General features: G+C 43.3%; 1 protein-coding gene across 13 annotated transcripts; it reads left to right on the top strand.

The window, feature by feature from the left end:
- Positions 1 to 249: 249 nt before the first annotated feature.
- Positions 250 to 21834, top strand: PRPSAP2 (phosphoribosyl pyrophosphate synthetase associated protein 2). Of its 13 annotated transcripts, none has more exons than XM_064461455.1 (14): positions 253 to 1662; positions 2684 to 2793; positions 5411 to 6026; positions 8404 to 8523; positions 9137 to 9287; positions 10492 to 10544; positions 10663 to 10729; positions 11744 to 11916; positions 12866 to 12981; positions 16568 to 16623; positions 18937 to 19085; positions 19800 to 19870; positions 20573 to 20719; positions 21137 to 21834. In XM_064461455.1, exons 5-14 carry the CDS (start codon positions 9169 to 9171, stop codon positions 21293 to 21295), a joined length of 1110 nt encoding a protein of 369 aa, XP_064317525.1. In that variant the 5' UTR covers positions 253 to 1662; positions 2684 to 2793; positions 5411 to 6026; positions 8404 to 8523; positions 9137 to 9168; the 3' UTR covers positions 21296 to 21834. The 13 variants fall into 13 exon arrangements, with proteins under 13 accessions (XP_064317518.1, XP_064317525.1, XP_064317517.1 ...); XM_064461447.1 differs by having other exon boundaries at positions 4493 to 6026; XM_064461458.1 differs by lacking the exon at positions 2684 to 2793 and having other exon boundaries at positions 253 to 999.
- The last annotated feature ends 447 nt before the right edge of the window (positions 21835 to 22281 follow it).

The raw sequence follows: 22281 nt of genomic DNA, 5'->3' as shown, positions 1-22281 counted from the left end.
GACATCAATATGGGGTCAGGCTGCCAAGAGACTGGTTCCAAGATAAATCTCCCATTGTATTGAGTTCCCTCATGTTCAGACTATCTCATTATCACAGTGGTAATTGTAATAGTCCCTCATTCCCAACTAGGAGGAGGGCTGTTCAATCTCTCCACACTTGTGTTTGTCATGCACTTATCTAGCAAAGCTTGAATGAAAAGAAAAAAAAAAGGAGGGGGGGGGGGGGAATGTTTCCAAAGGCATGCAAACAATCCAAAGAGGTTGAATGACTCTTCTGGCAGCTGTGCCCCTCTCTGACGCAGCTTTGCTCTCAAGCATCTTTCAGATGCGATTGGATGGGTGGAACAGCCTGACCACCCCATGTATTTGCAGTTATTGAGAAAGGTGCTGAACCCGCTGCCCTGCTGGTGTGAGGCCCTCATTGGTGCCACGGAGGGGCCGATCCAACAGCCCCACTCCTACAAACAGCGGGCTGGGACATGCAGAACCATTGGGGCGCACAGGGTTGTTCAGGCTGTGCATGGAGGAACCTTAGCTGAGAGAAGAAGCAAGTTTTGATAGAGTGTTTGGTATGAATTAGCAGACATGGGTGGGCAGTCTGATGAGGTCATTAATACCTTGGTGTTGGGCAAGGTAAATACAGAATCACCAAAATGTCTTGGTGAAAAGCTCTGAAAGGCTTGGCAGGTGATTTTTGGTTAGAGGTTTTGTCACAGGCTGTGCCTTTTGAGTGCAGAAACTGTGCCAGCTGCAGCTGTGGTCCAGAGCTGCCCTCCAAGGAAGGTAGCAAGGGATGGTGATACTTCACTAGCCGGCATAGATGGGAAGAATTATGTCACGGGACCAGTTTGGGTGAGGGATGACAGACCTCTGTATGCTGAAAAGAGAATTGGCAGAATCCCATTACAGCCCGGTCATGTCCTGTCCTGATCCACTCACAGGCCTAAGTGGTACTGGATCAGCATTACAGTTTTGGTCAGACTAGAGTCTAGCAGGAAGGTAAGATGTCCTTACATCTTTAGTACAAGAGAAAATAACTGTGGTGTTTTAATCCTGCTGAGGGACAGCCATGGTGTAACTGGGTCTTGTGACACAGCTGCTTCTGTAACAAAGACAGGATCCTAGATGAGGGTGAATGAAGATGATGATGAAGAATCTCAAGGAGTTAAAGCCTGGGGTGTATTGCAGCAACAGTAGGTCCTCGACAGCCATGGATTATTTATTGCTATACCCAGCAGTTCTGCAGTGTTTTAGCAAGCACGTAAGTCAGGGATCTCAAGAAGAGCTGTTGCTGCCTTGCTTTGGAGGAGAGAGTACAGCAAGTGGCTCTGGAGCTGTGCAAAGCTGCAGATATCAGGGAGAAAACCAGCCAGGAAGGATGTGGCAAGTGGTAGCTCAAGAGGAGAAGGTATTGTCTATTTGGGACCTGGATAAGAGCATGGGAATAAAAGCTGGGCTCTGAACAGTTAAGAGGAAAGAGGGAGGAAAGAGTGGTAGCTAAGACAACCTTGAAAGTACCAGCACCATGATGGTGGGTGCAAATGAATGGGAGGGAGACTGCAGCAGATGAGGAAGTTCTCATTACAGAGAACTTGATGAGACCATAAAAGCCTCTGTGAAACCTAGCAGTCCCCATGCCTTTCCTCTGGTGAAACTTCCCCGGTGAGTAAAATTTTCAAGTGTCCCGCTCCTGAGCTTGGGGAATGGACTTGTTAGATAAGGTCAAGTAAAAGACAGCGCATGGAAGTCTCACGGCAGAAGCTCTTCCAGAGCTTGCTGAAATTGGGCAGGAACAATATGGCCAGTTAGAGGACCAGTACTGGTAAAAAGTTTCTCTCTGAAGGGGAGATACTGATTAGGAAGTGGTGCAGGCCAAGCCTCACCCAGGCCTCCTCAGCCTTTCTTGGCATAGCAGCAGGGTGAGGGGCCCACCCAGCAAGGGCATTAACCTGCTATTGCTGGTCCAGGGTCGGTCCTGATTGGCACCAAACTGGGAAGGGATCAGCGTGCTCCTCACTGTTTGCACTTTGATCCTTCCCTGCACCTCTCCCAGCTTCTCCTTAGCTGTATGGGGCAGAGCTGGTACCAAATCTTTCTTTACATACCGCAGTCTATTTCCATGCACCTGTGCACGCAAAGCATGGGATCTTTTCTCCTGTACCGAATTCTGCCTCAATTTGCAAGCCTGCTCTGTAGTGACCAGTGACTAACTAAACCCCTTCCTGTATGTTCACTAAACGCCTGTATGGGGCATGATGCGTGCGCACTCCCTCTCTGTTTGTAGAGGAGCTGTAGCTCAGTGCAGTAAATGACAAGTCATGGTAGGACAGAGAGGAACAGGGTGTTTGGTGTTAACCGTGGAGCTGTTCAAATGCCCTAGAATGACATGACCTCACTGTCCAGTGCAACTGCATTTGTCTAAAGCCAAATCGAAGGGCTAAACCACATCTACAAGCAGATCATGGATGTTAACTGGATGTTACGCAGACTTTGCAGGACAGAACTGCACACGAACGCAGCAAAGAGAATCTGCAAACAAAGCAAAAGGCACTACTGCCGATTCTTGTTTCAGGGCAATGTTTGTTCAAACCCTCGCCCTCTCATCCAGCTTGAGATGTTTGTCTGTGCAGTGACCTGTTAAACACCGGGTATGCCAACAAGCCTCTCGTCTCTTTGTTTGAAGGCTGGTTGGAGATAACTCTGTGCTGAAGCTGATGTGGCAGATCTGTTAGTCACTGCAGACTGACCCAGAACTGAGAGCATGCTTAGGAACAGGAAAAGTAACTGAACTCGGTGAGTCTTTCAGGCAAAGCCTCATGACTCAGGAGGAACAGGACTGTAACAAAATGAGTCTGTGCCTATTTCCTGCAGATGGCCAAGCCACAGCTAGGCAGTAGTAATTGATAAAACAATAAGAGAGTGCTGTCTATGTACATAGCCCTTCACATAGATGTGTTCTCTGTACCAGGGCCTTTTTTTAAGGTACTTTGGTTCCTAGTCATAGGGAATGCTATCTTCCAGATCAATCCCAAGAAATTATAAAATTAATCCTCCCTCCCTCGATTCAGAAATACATTTATAGCTGCTTCGCATTCTGCCTCCCTAGCTGGCTAATATCCAAGCCAGGATCTTCTGGAAATCAGACACAGGCTCTTCCAAGGCAGTAGAGCTGAAGGCAGGGGAAGAGGGCAGCCTTTAGGCTGTGCTCAGTGCGGATGTGCCTGTGTGCCACAGAACCTCCCTGCGGGCTCAGAGGGGCTGCTGCGTAGGGTAGAGGATGCTTTCGGGATGCCTCGTAGGACCAACCATTGGGAGAGGCCAAACCTATTCACAGGGCTGCTTTTCTTTGATGTACCATGTCTGAAAATTCTCACTGTCGGGTGGTTTGGTAGGTGAGTTTTAATATCCACCTTTTTTAAAAAAAAACCAATCCAATACAAACAAACAAACAAACAAAAAAGCCAACCTGGCTGAGCAGTGATGGATGAAGCTCAGGAGGCTGGATGACAGTAGCATTTGTCTTCTCTCAGGTGATGGATGCAGGCTGTTGTCCAGCCAAGCACCGGATGAGCAGTGCCCTTCACCTTGGCTGCACCAGGCGCAGGGGTTTATTTTGCACATTTCTACTTGCCAGGGTTGCATCTGGATTAAGAACAACAAATCTCTGTGAGCCAGCACATTCACATCCAGCGGTTTTTCACAATTCCTTAGGCGACTGCTAATTGAATCATTGTAAATGAAATAAAATCTGGGTACTCATTTTGGAGCAACTATTCGTTAAACTCTTAGCATTTGGATAGCATATTGTAAAATTAACAAATCCCTCTCCCTTGGGAGCTGAGATTTAAACTTAAACTCCTCTGCCCAGGAAAACAGAGGCAGGAAAGAAATTGATTTGTTCTAAGAAAACAAAGGCAGTAGCCTTAGAAAAGGGTTCAGGAGACAGAATCTTTTAGTTCCTGGCCTGTGGTTTGCTTAAGCAATGTCAGGAATTTGGGGCAGCATGAATCAAATAGTCAGCAAATTCTGGGTGCTCTAGGGTATTAAAAAATGCTTCTGGGGAAGGCTGTTACTTGCATTATGGGTCAGTGCTTCACCATGTGTTGTTTCTAGTTGTTCTGCCTTAAACTGCTCTGCCGTACCAGCCTGTAGTGAAATCGTGTGATCAACACGATGCTAAGACAGAAATCTCTGCTGCTCTGGGAAGAGGCTAACAAAAAGCTCAAAACCCTGTTCCCCTTTGTCATAAAATCCCCAAAACAAAACAAAAGAAGAACCTACTAGGGTCAACAGCCCTGAATCAACTGTGGAAGCTCCAGCCTGTAAGCAGAAAAATACAGACTGGGGGTGTCGTCGAGGTGTTAGGAGAGGTCTATTCCCTTACACCTAAGTGCAATTCAGAAGAGACTCTAGGAAAGGCAGAGGATTACTGCTGCATCTCTGTGAGGCTACAAACAGGCTTATGGCCTCTCTGCCCACATATTTCAAACAGATGTCTGTGCTTTGAGTGAGTGCTGCAAGTGGAGTGCTCGACATCTGGCAGCTGCTCAGCAGCTCGAGGTTAAATTGCTCTCCTTCCCCAGCTCTGAGTCTGTTGAAAAAGCAAGAAAGGAGACAACTGATGAAGTCTTGGAATGCCAGAAGCAATAAGCAAATGTTGCGAAATACTGGGAATCACTGGCCTGTGACTATTTAAAATGGAAAATGCAGTTCATAATGGCAGAAACTGCACTTTCAAAATATGAATTGAAATGTTGTCATTCTGCAGGCAGGTTTGGTGAGCAGTCCTGGCAGCTGTGGATTTTATTCCTCTTTCACAGTAAGGCCAGCACAGACAGAAGCATCCGCTGGGGTGCTCAAGGCCTCGCTCCAATGTACCCTGCGGTCCAGGAATAATTAAATTTAATTGGTTTTTGTGAGAAAAGCGGCAGCAGAAAGTACCTGATTTGTACCTTTATGCTAAATGCTAAAATTCTGATCCATAAAATACTGCTGACCTTGGGCATGCTGGAAAGTGTAAATTAAAACAGCTTCTAGCTACACAGTTAGTGGGGAAAAACATGGTCCTTGTTTATTTACTTAGGATGGGGGGCCCTGGCAGGAGCTTCACCTGTCTGAGTCTGTGCAGGATGACTATGACTTTGTCAAAGAAGTGACAGGACACAACTTTTGTCACAGGTGCTGTCCAGTTATAACACTGGGCTTTAAAGAGGGTGACTAAAAGCAGCGTCTTGCTGCAGATGTCAAATGCATTTTCATCCGGTTTTACTTATGTTGCAAGGAGGGCCCTGATAAGGGACTCTGGACGTATGAAGTGTGTGTGCTCTTGCAAGTGTTAACAGAACTGAGAGCCCACTAATTGTTTTGTTTTGGGGTTATTTGTTTGTTTATTTATTTATTTACTTTCCAGAAAAAGCTTCCTTCTCTACTCACACTGCTGGATCTGAAGGCAAAGGCCAGCTGGGGACCCAGTGCCTGGTGGAGATGGCGAGGACCCACCGCTATGGTGGCGGTGCCCAGAGCAGCACAGCTGTCAGCCACCCCTCTGACAGAGATGCAGGTGTGGGAGCTCCGAAACCTGGCACCTTGCGGACATCCGCTGGCTTATGCTGTACGGACTTTGCATCGGGGCTCTCACAACCCTGGTGGGGGGACGTTACCCACCCAACGTGCTCTTTCTCTCTTTTTTTTTTTTTTTGGTGGGTGTGTGGGAAAGCCGAAATCCGACGTCGGTGCTGGGGTCCCCCCCAGCATCGCAGGACCGAGGGGACAAGATGGCGCCGCCGGTGGCTCCCCTCAGCCGCGGCGCGAGGTCGTGGCGAGAAGGGCGGGGGGGGGAAGGGCGTCGCCTCGCACCCGCCCCTCCCTCTCTCCCTCTCCCTCCCTCCCTCCCTCCCTCCCTCGCGCGGCGTCGCCATCTTGCAAGCGGAGAACCGGAGGGGCTGAGCTCTGCTGCTGCCTCTGCCTCTCCCCCTCCCCTCCGGCCGGGCTGCCTTCTCCCGGGGCCGGGGGGCCGGAGCCGGCAGGTAAGGCCTTCAGAAAGGGGCACGCACGCTCGCTCAGCCCACTTCAGCCGGCTGTGTGAGGGCAGGACATCCCCCTTCCCCAGTGCTCTCTCCCCTTCCCCACACTGGGTTCCGTCGCCTGAGGAAGGGGCTTCGTCGCCCTCCCCTTAGGGGCCCTGTGGGATGGGGGGCCCCTCTCCTGGGCGACCCCTTTCCTGGGCTGCTGGGGGCTCCTTGCTGCCCGCCAGCCCTACAGATGGAGGGGAGCGGCGTGCTCGCTCCCACGCCGGGGGCTGCGGCGTGCTCGGGCCTCTCCCTTGAGAGGAGGGAAGGGATCCTCAGGTACCCCGGGGTGCCTGGGCTGCTTTCCCCTCCTAGGGCGTGTGTAACCCACCTGGAGCAGCTGAAGGACTTGTAGGGAAGTGTGGGGTGGAAGAGTCGACCCTCTGCCGTTTGGCCCAGGGGGATAGGTTAGTGTGGGGGGCCCTTCTGGGCTGGGGAAGTTTCCCGTGGGGAGGTGGGTGAGAGGGTTCAGTTTCCCTCCAGCCCGTGGGGTTCAATCCTTTAGTACCATGGTTATCCCATACAGTTATTCCTGCCTGTCTTGCTTTCTACGTGGACATGCTCCATGGAGGTGTAAAGCCGGTGGGAGTAGGGTGTCATGTGTACCCAGTCCAGTAATTGTGTTCATCATGGTGTGTCTGTGTAATTGCGTGCGGCCCAAAAGAAAGGGTAAGAGTCTGTGGGCTGCAGCCTACTCTGTGGTGCATGTGTTCTCCCAAAGCTGATGCAGGCTTGGAAGATTTGTCCACCTCAAGCCAGAGGGTTGTGGTCCCATGTACCCTTGCGGAGTCATCTCTTTACACATCCAATAAAGTTTTGTGAGCTTGCTCTCATCCCAACACCTGTTTCAAGGTTGATACATCACTGTTACTCTACAAATGAAGCTTCCCCCCTCCACAAACACGCTGTAGCCCATGTGTTGTTGCTGAAGTACATCTGCCAAAGAGTCGTTGACCTATGGCTATGTGAAGAGCTATGTTCGGTGTTGCTGCTTGTGAATATGTCAGTATATCGTGGTGTAAAATGCACCCTGAACAATAATCAGGAACGAACAACTCTTGTCTTTCAGCAGATCTCTTAACTCTCATTTCCCTAATCCTTGGAGCAAAGAAGGTAACACAACTGGAAAAAACCCTTGTGTCTTCAAAACACTGTCTCTACTTTGTTCCCATCTAATCACACAAGCAGGGTGCTTTCACTGTTCTGAGCCCTAGAAGCACTTCTAGTACATGCTCGCTTTGTTGGATTTAAGATGTATCTTTAACGCCATTATGAATATTTGATGGATGATGGCCATTAGTTAACAGCTGGCAGTTACAGAGAGTAAGTGTGCAGCAGAACAAAGGAAGGAACACTAGCTAAGAAATAGGTTTTAAATTGTTAGGTACTTAGTTTGGGAGGGATATAGTTGAGCTTTAGGCTGGATGTCTGTAGGTATACTGCCTTCTAGGATATTTTTTCAGTCTTCTCATCTGAAAGCAAAGGCTAAAATGGGTGGGGTCTTGCTTTAGAGGAATAGGGGGCACATGGGGTTGTAGTAGAGTCGAAACCTGTGTTCTGCAGCTGAAGTTGTTGCTACTCCTGTTCTCTTTATGCACATTTTGGAAGTTTTCATGACAGGCGGGCTTTCATTCACGGCCATTGAGCGTGCATAGCACAGCCTCTTCATGAAGGGATTTGTTGTTAGGAAGTTCCTGACTTCACTTTGGCTCTTAATTGAGAATGAATCAGGTACAGTTTCTGCGATGAGGTCAAACTGAGCAAGAGCTTGAGTTTCTTTATAGAGCTAGCCAGCTGTTCCTCCAAGTATGAAAACTTGTTTTTCTTTTAGATGCTGTTTCGGAGTACTTAATAGTTGATACATCATCAGTTTTTGTAACAGATTAGGCGTGACTATTACATAATTACATTTCTCAGCAGGGAGATGTGTACCAAGAAAGAAGTTATTGATTTATCCTAACTTCTGTTTACTTTGTTCTGAATTATTCCACTCGTATTTGATATTTTCAGTCCCCTACGTAATGCTGAAATGGATTATGAAGGATTGGGCTATTTATACAGCAGAAGTGAAGTACTGTAGCCTAGGGTATTTTGAGTTGAATGCTACTTTGATCTATCAGTGGCTGCTGGTCAATGTGATTTTTTTTCTTTTATTTGAACAAAATGTTATAGTAGAAGTAGTCATGAAAATATTACAAAGAAGCATAAAAAATGTGAAGATGGAATTCTGTCGAATTCTGTCAAATTCTTGGCGGGATTAGTGGTTTGAGCCTTTATTTGGGAAAAAATAAAATTGTATAGATTTCCTCTTAATATTTTTCTCCTGTTTTCACAGGAGAAATACTAGTATCAAAGAATGACAACAGCTGCTTCACCAAGTGAATGCATTGTGCAAGAGGTCGTTACTTACAGCTACCAGCTTTATTGAACTCTTCCTAACATTTCATCCTTATTTGTAAGTTTATAATTTATTGCAAAGTGATGAAAAGATACGTAGCTATGGAAATAGACTCTTCTAGGCATTTTAGCAGACTCAGGACCCAGGAGCTCTGTTGAGCTCAATTTTACCTCTGACTGGCTTTGTGGTCTTGAAAAAGTCAATAAGCGTTGCTCAGTTCTGGAAAATGAACTGAAGAAGCTGATGGAAAAGAATTTGTGTTACTAGATGACAGCCTAAGGAAAACATTTTAAAAAAGAAAAAAAAACCAAGAAGTAAAACTGTTGAAGTTAGGAGGTTGTGTAGGGGGATCTTTGGAAGTCTTCAGCAAAGCATTCTGCTGGAGGGTACGTGAAGCTTGGGGGCAGGAAGAGGAAGGCAGGGCAGGCTGAAGTGCCCTTCTTTGTGCCACCTTGTTTAGGTACGCTGAGCTAGGTCGGTAAATGGTATGGCTTGTGGGTTGCAACGTACTGTAAGGATATATTCCTGGAACTGTTAAAGTGGGGATAACCAATATTAAGGATGCTGGAAAATACAGGCTTATGGGAAACTCTTCACTGTCTAAACAGAGAAAATTTGCTGCTTTTTTGTTTTAACATTGTGGCTTTAACAGCCCTTTGATCTCTTGCAGTCTTTTAGGAGCGGAAAAACAACTTAGGTTTGATGTTTTGTGTGCCATCAACTGAAATTGGGGCCATCATGAATATAACCAAGGGTGGACTGGTGCTGTTTTCAGCTAACTCCAATTCGTCATGCATGGAACTATCGAAGAGGATTGCTGAGTGAGTAGAATCCAGCGGGGCAGCTAAGATCTTGGTGTTACTATGGTGGAACTTATTTTACTGAAGAACGATTTCTCTGTTTAAGGGGAGTTACATGGGAAATCTGTCACAGTTTGCAAGAATGTCTAGTGCACTGTATTGTGCAGCATATTTTGACAGATCAATAACAGAAAATAACTTGTGTTAATTTGTTTGGTGGCAGGTTGTGTTTGGCTGCAGTATGTTGTAGAGAACACATGGGAAAATTAATGTTTGGATAGTGTTAAATAATCACAGCAGAAGTTTTTATCATTTTCTGGTTCCCCTTATAGCAGAGCTTTCCTTGCTGGCAAAGTTGCATCTATCCTGCTTGCTGTATATTTTAGATGGGTACATTTGTTTAGCTTTAAATGCATGGATAGGTTCGGAAGAGCTTTTACAACTTAAGGAAACTTTTACCATGCTGCTATAGCATGGTAAAATGCATACTATATGTGTGCTATGCATGTTAGGTTACGTAACATTACCAGGAGTATTGCACACGATGGGTTTCTTCCTGAGGCTTATGTACGTAAAGTTAGATCTAGATAGGGTGAGAAAGGAGAGTACAAGTGTGTAACATACTCTGTTGTCTCCTTTCTTTAGTGATGGGGATTTGTGCTAATACTAAAGTGGGATAGATGTAGTAGACGTCAGCCTTCTGCTACTCATTGGATAGAGCTCGCTACTATTTCCTATTTACTCTATGTTGACATTTTTACTATAGAAAAATAATGATTTAAAAGCCGTCTTTTAAGCATTGTGCATGTTTACGGTGCCATGTGTATATACATATATATGGCAGTATATATAGAATGTATATAGAAATACATTCTATATATATGCAATGTATGTAGAATGTATATAGAAATACATATCAAAATTATAAATTGTAACATGCTTTAGTAATCAAGCATCAACATTTTTTTTCCATTGCTCGTTCTTCTGAGCTTGACTTGAAAATGAGTTCAGCTTAGCCTGCAGCGCAGCTTCTGGGAATTGTAGATGCTTTGTTAAGAGATTTCCACTATAATTACTGGTTTTATGGTTTGGGGTTTTCTTTTCTTGGCTTTCTCCTGTGGAAATATAGCCTCTTCAGTAACTATTGCTTTGTATGGGCTTTGCATTTGTTTTGCTCTTCATTTTCCTGTATTGACTTCTGTTTTCCTTTTTACTGCTCCTGCAGGCGCTTAGGAGTTGAGATGGGGAAGGTTCAGGTTTATCAAGAGCCAAACAGAGGTGAGTGTTTAACTGTCAAAACTGGAAACTTAACCTACGGTGTGTGTATCGGCTACCCTTTTCTTAGACTCTGCTGAGTTTTGCTATTGCAAATATTACATATTTCTCTTCTTGGCAGAAACAAGAGTGCAGATTCAGGAGTCTGTGAGAGGGAAGGATGTATTTATCATCCAAACAGTTTCAAAGTGAGTAACTGTTTAAAGACACTGTGCTAGCATTTTGACATGGGCTGTCCATAAGAATGCTTCTGTTTTAATTTTAATTTGCATTTTATGTCTATGATACAGTATAATAAGCTTAGATTAACTAGATAGAGGCTTCTCTTTGTGTTTTTTTTGGGTTGTTTGGGGTGGTTGTTTTTTTTTTTTCCTGTCTTTGATATGTGCACAAAAAAGACCAGTATCAGCTAACCTCTGTTATTTTCATTTTCAGTGAATATGTCAATGACACTTTCCCGGGGGGTCTCTGCATTCTTTTGGCAAATGCATTCTTTTGCTTATGTCACTCTTTAAATTCTTCCCTTTTCAGCTGCCCCATCTCCAGCACCATTTCAAAGTTCTAAATGTTGGAGGAGCATTTCCCAGGCAATGTGTCCCGTGATACAGAAAATAACTTTTTTTTTAATGTGAAAAAAACTTTACAAATGCCAAGACATTTTTTCTAATGCCAACAGAAATAGAAGGTCTCTTAGTTCATGACCATTTCTTCTCTAAAAAAAAAATCTTTTCAGTGTTTTCATTTATGGCAGAAAATAGATGGTAATTATTATTTAGCCTGCTTGAACAGTAGAGGAATATGTTGTAAAGTCTGAAACTTTAAAAAAGCCAACTTACCTATATTGAAAAATAGATCTATTTTGTTTTTTGCATAATAGGAATAGATGTTGGAGATAAATAATGGACTGTTTTGTTACAGCAACATGCTGCATTACTAAAAGCCTGAAAATGTTGTAACAAAACCTGCTGAATTGCCCAAAATAGCCAAGTGAAAAAAATAATGAACTGTGATTCTAGTGAGGAATTTAAATGCTGGGTCCAGGGCATTTGCCATCCTGAGGTGCACAGCTGGATTCTTGGTGAAGATGGCTCAGTCACCGAACTCTGCTGCCCTGGAGCAAAAACCCTGGAGCGGGTATAGATATTGTGTTGAATACAGGATTTTGATGCATGAGATACAGAACTAGAAGCTTCTCGTTCCAGGGACGTGAATACTACGATCATGGAACTCCTGATCATGGTGTACGCCTGTAAAACCTCCTGTGCCAAAAGCATTATAGGAGTGATTCCTTACTTCCCGTACAGCAAACAGTGCAAGATGAGGAAAAGGGGCTCCATTGTCTCTAAATTACTGGCTTCAATGATGTGCAAAGCTGGTAAGAGTGCAGATTATTATGAAATAGGGCAACGGTGGCTCTTACTGTCAGCTTTCAGGTTTAGAGGGGTCTGCGCACAAGTTGGGACTCTGCTTAAAAGATAACCTCCAAGTTTTTTGTGAGTTTAAAACCCACATAGAAAGGAGAATGTAATTAGAAACAATTACAAATTATGAGTTCTTAAACAAACCAAACTTTTAACAGCCATTTTACATTGTGTCCTACTAAGCAGACAAAATGAGTCTGGTGGACTCTGCTGCTTTGGGGCATGGTACCTCTCTCTCATAATACTGTTCTTTGCCTTTCTTACACTCTTGAACAGTTGTGCTTTGTCATGTCTAGCCTGTTTTTTACCTGTTGGATGAATGTGCTTTGTATTGGTCCTTTACATTTGAGATGATGTGGGAGAATGAGATTATTCATTTTCACAGCCTTCAACACATTTTCTTTTCTCCTTTCCTTTTGCTCCTGTCCCTGGGAAAAAGGGGCAGCTACAATAAACACAGTGTGATCTGGTTTCTTATTTTGAAGGAAGTGTTTTGATGATTAGGATTTGGGCCCATTTTTCAGGATTTTGGAACTCTAATGCTGTCTGGCATAGGACAATTTATCTTACTAGTGCTTCCATTTTGTTGCACATCGAATGGAGAGGGATCTTACCTGCCTCAGTGTGGCACTACTGAGTCAATTTTGAAGAGTGTTCTGAGGTTCTTCTTAAAAGGACGCTGTAGAAATCTGGAAACATGGTAACGCCAGTGTACGTAAGAGGGATGTAGTTAATACGCTATGTACTTTAACTTAAGTATAGTATTTTTGTTCTGATGCGGCTTAGAGGCATTCTGGACAAACTTCAGTGAAACTTAGTAGAGAATTAAAGAGTGTGTCTGTTGTTCTGTCTTGCTTTTCTTGATGTGCATTTCCGTATGTCTTTTTTATCTTTTTTTAAAAGGACTAACTCATCTTATTACCATGGATTTACATCAGAAGGAAATACAGGGCTTCTTCAATATTCCAGTTGATAACTTGAGAGCATCTCCATTTTTACTACAGTACATCCAAGAAGAGGTGAGGAAGACCTGCTATTACAGTTGCTTTTTAAAATTATTTTTTGCCATGTCTCAAGGCTTCTGAAACAAATTTCTCTGAAAAATCTCTTCAAAAAGAATTTTAAAGGGGGAAGAGTCATGTTGGGGCAGGGAGTGGTGTTGGGGCAACTGGTTCTTTTCTTCCCCACAGGCTTTTAAGTTTTGCTGGCATTTTCCTAACCATGCGGTGATGCTGTTCTGTCTTCTTAGGTATATTGCCCTACCTAGTGTTAAAAAAAAATGAGTATTTTCTTGCTCTTGATATCCTCTTCCTTTCCCGTTTCCAGTTCCCTTGATATTTATAGGATGGAGTGCTTGCGTAGGTGTAATTTGTATTGCCTTATGAAAACACTTTGGAAGTTAAGTTGTAAAGTATGAGAGCACCTATTGATCATACTCTGAAATTAATAACAGATGACTTCTTGTGTGGAAACCTTCCCCTGCTGTTTGTTCAGCTTGTCTTGACTTGAGGAGCTTAACTTCTGATGTTCTGTGCGTCCAGTTCTCCATCTTATTTTTATAAGTGCTTTGAGAAGCGCTGCTGGTAGATTCATAGATACAAATTGTGCAAATGATAATTGTAGGTGTAACATACATATTATGCCTCTGACTAATGATAATTTGGAATAAAGCAAATGCTTTCTTCCTGGTGAGAGAAAAGGTTTAGCTTACTCTTCCTTTTGAACCCAAGCTATTTGTTTTCATAGAGATATGAATGCCTCAATTTAAAAAAAAAAAGCAACCCCCCCCCCCCCAAAAAAAAAAAAAAGAAAAAAAACCAAACAAAAAACCAAACCAACATGATTTTTGTTACAACAGTGTTAAAATCTGTTTGGGAAGTCAGTTGCCATTTGAATCCATTGCTATAATTTCCTTTGGTACTAGAGTGAAAGAGGATGATAGAACAAAACTCCAGGCTCTGGCATTGCCACAGTCATTCATCTTGTACACCAGGAGAGAAATATCACACTGTAAGCACTTCGTAAGTTAAAAAAAGAAAAAGAAGTGGAAACCCAAATATTCAGACATGGGACAAGTTGTGCCTTTATACCATGCTTGTATGCATGGATTATGGTCGATAACAAGATCACGTTCCTGGTTCAGTCTCCAAGCACATTTTGATACATGAGCTCTTAATGGTTTACAAAGAATTGTTGCAGCTTTGAGTCTGGCACTGCCGTGCCATCTAACAAACAAACGTCTGGAGAGATCTGCTGAAGTATGTGTAGAGAGGTCTTAAAAGATACTTTCCGTTTTTCATTTCTTCATTCCTCTGCTTGTCCGTGAGATGACTTGCTAAAACTAGAGCTGACTGAATGTATCTAATCACATGGGATCTATATTGGCAGCTACCTTCGCCAGCCAGGTCACGTATAATATCTTTTCTTAAAAGTTTCATCCAGTGCTGCTCAGGAGGAATTTAGCATTCATCTCAAATACACGGTGGCAGCAGCTTGCTGCTTATCCTGCACTGTGCTTGCCAAAGCATGAAAAATGTTTCAAATGGGAGCTGTGATGGCGTGTATTGAGTAGCATGAAATAGAGTCCAGCTTGGTAAGAATGGAGGCCACTTAAAAAGCATTTAACTGAAAGTTAAGAGGATGAGGGCTTGTAGTTGTTCCCTATTGGGAATTTATGCATAGGTGTGAAGAGAATTACTTGGTGTTCTGGGATGAAGACAGTCCAATCGGTGAAATTAATGTGGTATAAAAATAATTTGGTGATTTGCTTTATATGCTTAGACGTTTGGTACTTAGTGTCTTCTCTCTTTCCTACGCATACACGTTAATTTTAGTGACGTAGCCCTTTGTTACAAGTTGTTGTTGATGTCTTACTATCTTTTGGATGACATTTCTGTATTACTTCATTTTTAAAGAGCTCAGAACAAATTTGATAATTTGGCAGGGGAAAAATGAGGCAATGATGTCTGAACAAGATCAAAGCCTTTACTATGTCAAGTGACAGGCCCTGCCTTGTCCATACCTTCCATCACGTTAATCTTTGTAGCCTGTTGTATAACTAAATGTTCGTAAAGGACAGAACATGCTGAATTCCCAGTATTATAGGTGGAGTTAGTAACATTGCAGATCATTAATGTTGCCTGACACATCCTCAGAAAAGCTCTTGTTTTCAGCTGGTTAGGCCCATGCCCAAACTCAGAACTTAATTATTTTCTTTGCCATGCCTATTTCAGGTAGAGTGCTTTTGGAAATAGTCAGCCAGTGTGGTGTGTATGTTTGAGGATAAGGTTGTGGAAGAGCTACCTTGCTTGTGTCTGGAAAAAAACCCGAGTATTTCTATGCTTTGGAACTGATATTTAACATCTGATAGCAAGGTGATGAACTGCTTGTCAGAGTACCATCCCCCTGAGTGTGTGAAATTAGAACTGTAACAGATCAATTTTCAGGTATTTACTAAAGAATCTTCCGTCCCTTAACACTGGGATCCTGAGGACTGGATATGCTCTTTAGGGCTTTGCTTGCTATGGCAGCTGAGAGAGGCTGTGGACTATAATTATGGCAACTGAGAGAGGACAGTCAGGTTCTCTGCTGCTGTCCATGGCAGACAGATCGGTCCCAGGGCAGCGCAGTGGAGGAAAATGCTGAGTTTGCAAGGAAGGGAGTGAGACGAGATGTTAGAGGGAGCATAGATTCCTGTTGGAAAGGAGAACTGGAAGTGTGAATGGTGGAATGCTCGAGAAGCTATGGACAAGGAAAGATGAGTGATGTGGAGCCACTGTGCAGGGAAAATGGAGACTAGGATAAGAAACTTCTGAGAGATGGGGTCTGAAGTGCTGGCTACATGGAGAGGGGCAGTCTGGGATGAAGAATCAGTACGAGAACAGGGCAGGGCAGGAGCAGCAAACTTCAGAGTAGATAGTGCATGTGAAGACGGACTGAAGTACCCATCAGCCCTCGAAATGAAACCCAGGCTTCTTGGCCTTACTGCTGCGCTGCTGTCGGCATTTGCAGCAGCATCCTCTAGTGCTGGGCTGCGTGGAAGACAGTCTGCAGCGATACTAGACTGCGTCCCTCTAGGGTCAGCACAGCGAATGCAGAATTTTTATCCCTTTTGATGGTCTGTGTAAAGAGTCAGTATGATGTGAAGAATTGATGGAGAGGCGTTTTGTTTTTCAGAGTACACTGAAAAAAATTAGGAAATAGGTGAAACAGTGTGCTGTCAAGGGATTAAAGACTGCCGTGTGCACACACAAGATGATTTAAGTTGAATAGGAAACTTTAATTTCAATGGTTTCCTGTTTCTTTTAACACTTGTCCATGTAGCCACAATGTTGTTCTAGAGCAGTTACTTTTGTGTAATCTGTAATATAACATGGTGTTTATCAAAGGTACAGTTTTAAGTTAAAATCTGCATTTTCTAAATACCTGTTTTACTGAGCTGTGAACTCTGATCATGTACCGTGGGTTCTTCAGGTTGCTTTCTTATGTTAGGTAAAATGTTCGATGCTTAAAATTCTTCTGGCAAAATAAAGTTCTCTGATTCTTACTGAGTTTAAATTTGTCTAAAGATATGAAGTAGACATTCCTATCTGTTATTTACTACAGATACCAGACTACAGGAATGCTGTAATTGTGGCCAAATCACCTGCGTCTGCAAAGAGGTGGGTAAGATCTGCTCTCTTGTGTTAGAGCAGGAAATCTGTATCGTGGTTTTGTTCTTAGGGTCAAGTGAAGGACAGATATTCAGTAATTAGAAGTCGCAGCCTTCAAGTGCCTCCCAGTTCTACTTTATCAGAAGTGTAGTTTTAACGTCATTGCTGTAATTATAATAAATCTTAAGGAGAGTAAAAAGCAAACAAACAAAAGGACGAGGTAAATCAGTACAGTGCTTAGGATAAAATGGTATTTAATATTATATTTGTGTGCATTTACATTATAAATTTCCTGCTATAAATGAAGAAAAATGGCTGGAAGTATAAAGCTGTTAACCCAAAGTAATTGCTTCACATGGTCATAACTATGAATGTGGTAGAGCAGATCCTAAATACAGATGGCTTATGTCTACCATGGTGACACGGGATTTGATGTTCGAGATGATTTTGCTTGTGAAGTCCTTGGTGGCTGAACGACTGTTCTTAATCCACAAAGCTTTTTGCTTGATTATTCCTAAACTCTTTGGAATTAGCTGCTCTCAGCAGGTGGTGTTTAGCTCAGCAGACGATGGTTTAAGAGATACTGTATTTGCTGTGGTGACAAACTAATAGGTTTGGTGAAAAGTTATCTAGGCTCTCACGCCAAGGAGTCACGATACTCTTTTTACAAAGGGTTTTGTTATTTTAGATAGCAAGTGAGAAATGTTTTAATTTGTAGAAGTATAGTGAAGGGAACAACTTCTGTCATCTTTGTTTTCCAGCAGTACTTCTAATGCGATTTCTTTTGTTTTGGCCAGTTATGTTACATTTGCTTGCCTTTGACTGTTTCTTTTACTTGGTGTCAGGATTGCCTCTTGGGAGTATGCAGACATTTGTTAGAAGCATCTTCATGCTTGTCAGGAAATTGTGCATGCCAGCAAATAGTCTACATGTACCTTTAACTGATCAGACAGATAAGTGGCACATGTAGCCGATGTGTGTAGGAGAGGATCCCAGAGCTGTATTGTTTTGCTTCTTCATGTGTACATGTGAGCATTTAAGAGCAGTGTTTGAGGAGGTGCATTGTACTTGGAAAAGGGGGACCGAATGCTCAGCCTAATTGAGGAGAACACTTCTCAGATGAATGCCTGCTTGTGGAAGAGAGCCTTTGCTTGATGAATTCAGAATGTTTCTGTGGTTTCTGAGCTCACTGAAAAACGAATAAATCATTTTACTGTTACTTTGACCTTTATTCATTTTAATATTGCATTTTGAAGTAATTATTATGGGTTCGTTGATAGGATTATGCCTTCTAAGTCGTAACTCTTAATGTTTGAAATCATAATTTATCTGTAGTTAACTACTTGAAAAAAATACCCTAACTGTATGATAACCACAGGGCAGAAGATTCTTCATTTTTAATTAACTGAGCATCATGATGGGCAAATTATTCTCTGGACTTTGAGTTGCTTGGATAGTGAAACAAGGCTTAAGCATAAAGGAGGTGACTCAGGCCACAGGTCTTAGATGCTAATGTTAGAACAAAGTGAGTCACTCCGGATGTGCCAGTCTCACTTTGACCAGGGGACTAGGTCACTGGCTTAGGCTAGGTACCGAACTCTTGGGTGTGCAAGGTAAGGTAGGATGAATCTGCTAATTTTTACTTGCTGCTTCCAGCGTCTGGGATACAAGCACTGCCTGTGAAATTCCTATTTTCCTGACTCTCTGCTTTTCTCACTCCCCCAGCTAACCTTACACTTCTTTACATAAATTTCTCATTTTAGTCAAAGTAATACTTTCTGTTATCTTCTAAAAAACCAGGCTGTTTAACTTTGAAGAGTGGTTTGTTAGGCAAAATGATTGACTGGATTCTCTTTTCTGTAGGATATCTAAGGTTATGTGTCAGAAGGTCAGGGATATTGTCCTTATTTAGTGCTCATGTTGCTAAAAATGAATAGGTGAACACTTGTTTTCTGTTTTCATGTGAATATTTTTTTTCCTATTAAATGTAGACAACGCAGACATCTGGGTTGCTCTCAGTTACTGTTGGATGAGACCTGCTAAAGCGTGGGATCTCAAGAATGTCAAAGGCTAGGAAATGTGTTTTTGACTGTTGGGCAAAACAGAAGGCAGTTATCAGAATTATGTGACTTGTGGCATTTATCCTGCTGCTTCAAGGCCGGTATGGGTTCTTTCAAGGTTATTCCAACTCTCACAAGCCTGGTGAAAACATTTTTCCTCTGAAAGGTTAGAAATGAAAGGGAAATACATTAGGATTGTATGTTATGTGAATTATTTTAAATTGAATATAGTTCTGGTTTTTTTCTAACCCTTTCCCTGCAGGGCACAATCCTTTGCTGAGCGCTTACGGCTGGGAATTGCTGTGATTCATGGGGAAGCTCAAGATGCTGAGTCTGACATGGTGGATGGTCGACACTCACCACCTACAGCCAAAAACGTAGCTGCGATTCATCCCAGTTTGGAGATACCCAGTAAGTAAGTTTGTGTGTGAAAGCATTCACCTCTCCGTTTTTTGTGGTTTGGGGAGGTGGGGCTGGCGGTGATGGGCTATCAAAAAGGAGGGGTTCTTAGCAAAGCATCGGTGGGAGGGAAAAGGTTCCTTTTTGATGCTCTTTGACTGTGGTTTTAGTGCCAGGCTGTAGGTGAGGTTCTGTCCCCTGCGCAGGAGGGGCTGTGTCGTTCCAAGTAGTCAGAAGAGCCCCTGGCAAAGAGGCCTCGCTTTTTTTTTTTGGCCATTTACTTTTTCCTGTTGGAATTATTCTGGGGGACAGAGCTAATAAGTTGGGCTTACACCTGGTCTGAGTGTAGCTCTGTGTCATGGGCCTTGATGGGGTGACCTTGCTCAATGTGGGTGTGATCTAGCTTGGATCTCAGTAGGGTGATCGAACTGGTTGTGTCTGCAAGCTGCTCTCTCCTCTGTACTAAAACTAAGAATTAATTGGTTAAGAATTTTGGGGTAAATTAATGTAATTAACACTTTGCCTAAGCTTAAAAAAAAATCATTTACATATTAAAATCCTGCTGTTTTTTCCCCATAATGCTGTGGTGGTTGAAACAGTTGTTGCTTCACTTCTCTCTATAACAATGGTGACCCATGCAAAGCAGACATTTCCGCACTTGAAGTAAATCCTCTAAACTTTCTCTTTCTCCTTTCTACCCCTCTAAAAAAATTTGCCATTAATCAGTGCTGATTCCCAAGGAAAAACCACCCATCACAGTTGTTGGAGATGTAGGAGGGAGAATAGCTATCATCGTGGTAAGTAAGATGCCGTGGCTTTTGAGAAATTATATTAAATATGTTAAAGTTGCAGAAATCAAGTAGATTTTCTGCTGTGTCACCAACTAAGCTTTGGTTGGTGGTGGGCTTTCGATACTGCACTTTTTATACCATGAGGCAGTATTCTGCACGCTTACCAAAGCTGACTGGGTGAACTGTGAAGTGATCTGTGCTGAAAAGCAGCATTTTCACCTTGTTTCTGTGAATCCGCCAGATAAATTCCTGTGCAAGTGTTTGCTTCTCAAGGTGAGGGGTTTCAGGTCGTGCTTATAGGTCACATGAGGGGACAATCACTACGTTTCTATTCTGCGAGTTTCGAAATGCCAGTAGAGTAAATATGACGCAGTCTCATGGTTTCTCTAAAGCAGAGTGTAATCTCTGGGCTTTTAATGGAAAAGGTCAGTTTTCCATTAGTTTGGTTTTTGGAGGAGTGTCAGTGGTCTTGGCTTTTCCCTCTTCCCCTCACGGAGCAATCCCTCCGCCCCTTGATGTTGCAGTAGTTTTGGACGCTCTCCTTTTCCGCATGTTCAGGTGTCTGAAGAACAGCATCAATAAAAACATCCATTTTGCGTTGGCTGTCGATGGTTACACTTGAAAAAGGTGTAACGTTAATCTGGGTGCGCTGTGTTGATCTGTCTGAGGACATGGTGAAGCTTCGCTGACTCCATCTTATTTTGGCAGGATGACATCATAGATGATGTCGACAGCTTTCTTGCTGCAGCCGAGACCCTCAAGGAGCGGGGGGCTTACAAGATCTTTGTCATGGCCACACATGGCCTGTTGTCTTCAGACGCTCCCAGGCTGATAGAGGAATCTGCAATCGATGAAGTAAGCGTGGATGCAGAATTTCTGATCAAATTATTTTTTTTTTTTAAGCAAGCAATTTTCTCCTGACTTGATTCTTAAAATATACCGGCATTAAGAATTTAGCTGGGGAGGTTCCAGGGTTCAGCCTCTCCCACCGTGGAATTGCGTGCTCAGATATTAGCATCTACATGTCCTTAAAGTATAGCAACAGGACATGAGGGGAATAGTGAGATGAGGGACTGCTGGTGTTAGCAGGCTCTTCCCTTCAGCGTGGGGATGTTTCTATACCTTCCTTTGGACCTGTGTGGCAGAAGGGAAGGGGGGAAGGAGGTGCCAGCAGTATCCGTGGATACATGGACGTTCCCTTTTGCGGTTCTGATACGGGAGGCGGGAAACGTAACGGAGCTGCGTCTTGCTGATCATTTTTTCTTTCTGTAGGTGGTTGTTACAAACACAATTCCGCACGAAATACAAAAACTCCAGTGCCCTAAAATCAAGACTGTGGATATCAGCATGATCCTCTCAGAAGCCATTCGCAGGATCCATAACGGGGAGTCCATGTCGTACCTTTTCAGAAATATAGGACTGGATGATTAATGCTTTTTATTCTAAAGAAACAACCCGGGCCAAACTGGAAGCGAACAGATAACGAGCTGTGAAGCGTCATGCTTACCTTAATATTTCTATTGAGCCACTTTTTGTTTTCTCTTGGTTTGAGTATCAAGGTAGAACAGTTTTTAAGAGCTATTTTTTTTCTTTGCAGGGTTGTTTTTTTTGGGGGGGGTGGGGGGTGGGGGGGTGGGGAATAAACATTTTACAAAAAACTGTTCTAGTTGCTTTTAGGTTAGTTGCACTATATACATGATGGAAAAAAACCCACAAAACACTTGAGGCAGGATTTTGGCTTCTAAATTAAGCATTCCTTTTCCAAAGCTGCTTGCTACAAGTGCTTTAAAAGATAATAAAATGAAGTGACTGTATAATATTTGCATTTTCAAAGCCAAAAAGGTTGTACTGTTGTACGCAGTTAAGTGATTTTGTAGGAGTGCTTTTATAGAAAAGCATATGAAATATGCACCTGTATTTATTTTCTGCGACAAAGAATAAAGAATTGTTTTGTGTGAGCTTTCTAAAAACGTTCACGTGCTAGTCGCTTGCCTTCCACGGCGTGTCCCCTTAAAAACGATTTGCAGGTTTTACGTTACTGAAGGAAATCATGAGGTGAATTGAATCTTTTATGCTGATGTGGTACTTGGGAATATGAACAGGAATTCAGGCTGCGTGGCGGTGAGGAGAATCACACGCGCTTTGCTTGTTGTTCTAGCGAAACGCCTGCGGGCGAGGGGGAGAGGCTGCTTTTCCCCAATACGGCTACTCGTGGTCATTTTCCAACCTGAGCTGAGCGCTCTCGTAAAACGCAGAGCACCGCCTTTCACCTGCCGCTCGCAGGTGCTATCGCAGACATCTTGAGTTGTAATTTGGCCGTCAGGGCACACTTCCAGTGCACTGCTCTGCTTCGGGGAGCGCGGGAGGGACTTAAATCTGTGGCTGGATGTCAAGGAGCAGCAGGGGCTTGGGAACAT

Source organism: Phalacrocorax carbo, chromosome 10 (genome assembly GCF_963921805.1).
Source record: "Phalacrocorax carbo chromosome 10, bPhaCar2.1, whole genome shotgun sequence".
Taxonomy (NCBI): Eukaryota; Metazoa; Chordata; class Aves; order Suliformes; family Phalacrocoracidae; genus Phalacrocorax; species Phalacrocorax carbo.
The sequence above is the reverse complement of the archived record's forward strand: the minus strand, read 5'-3'. Positions and strand labels throughout refer to the sequence as shown.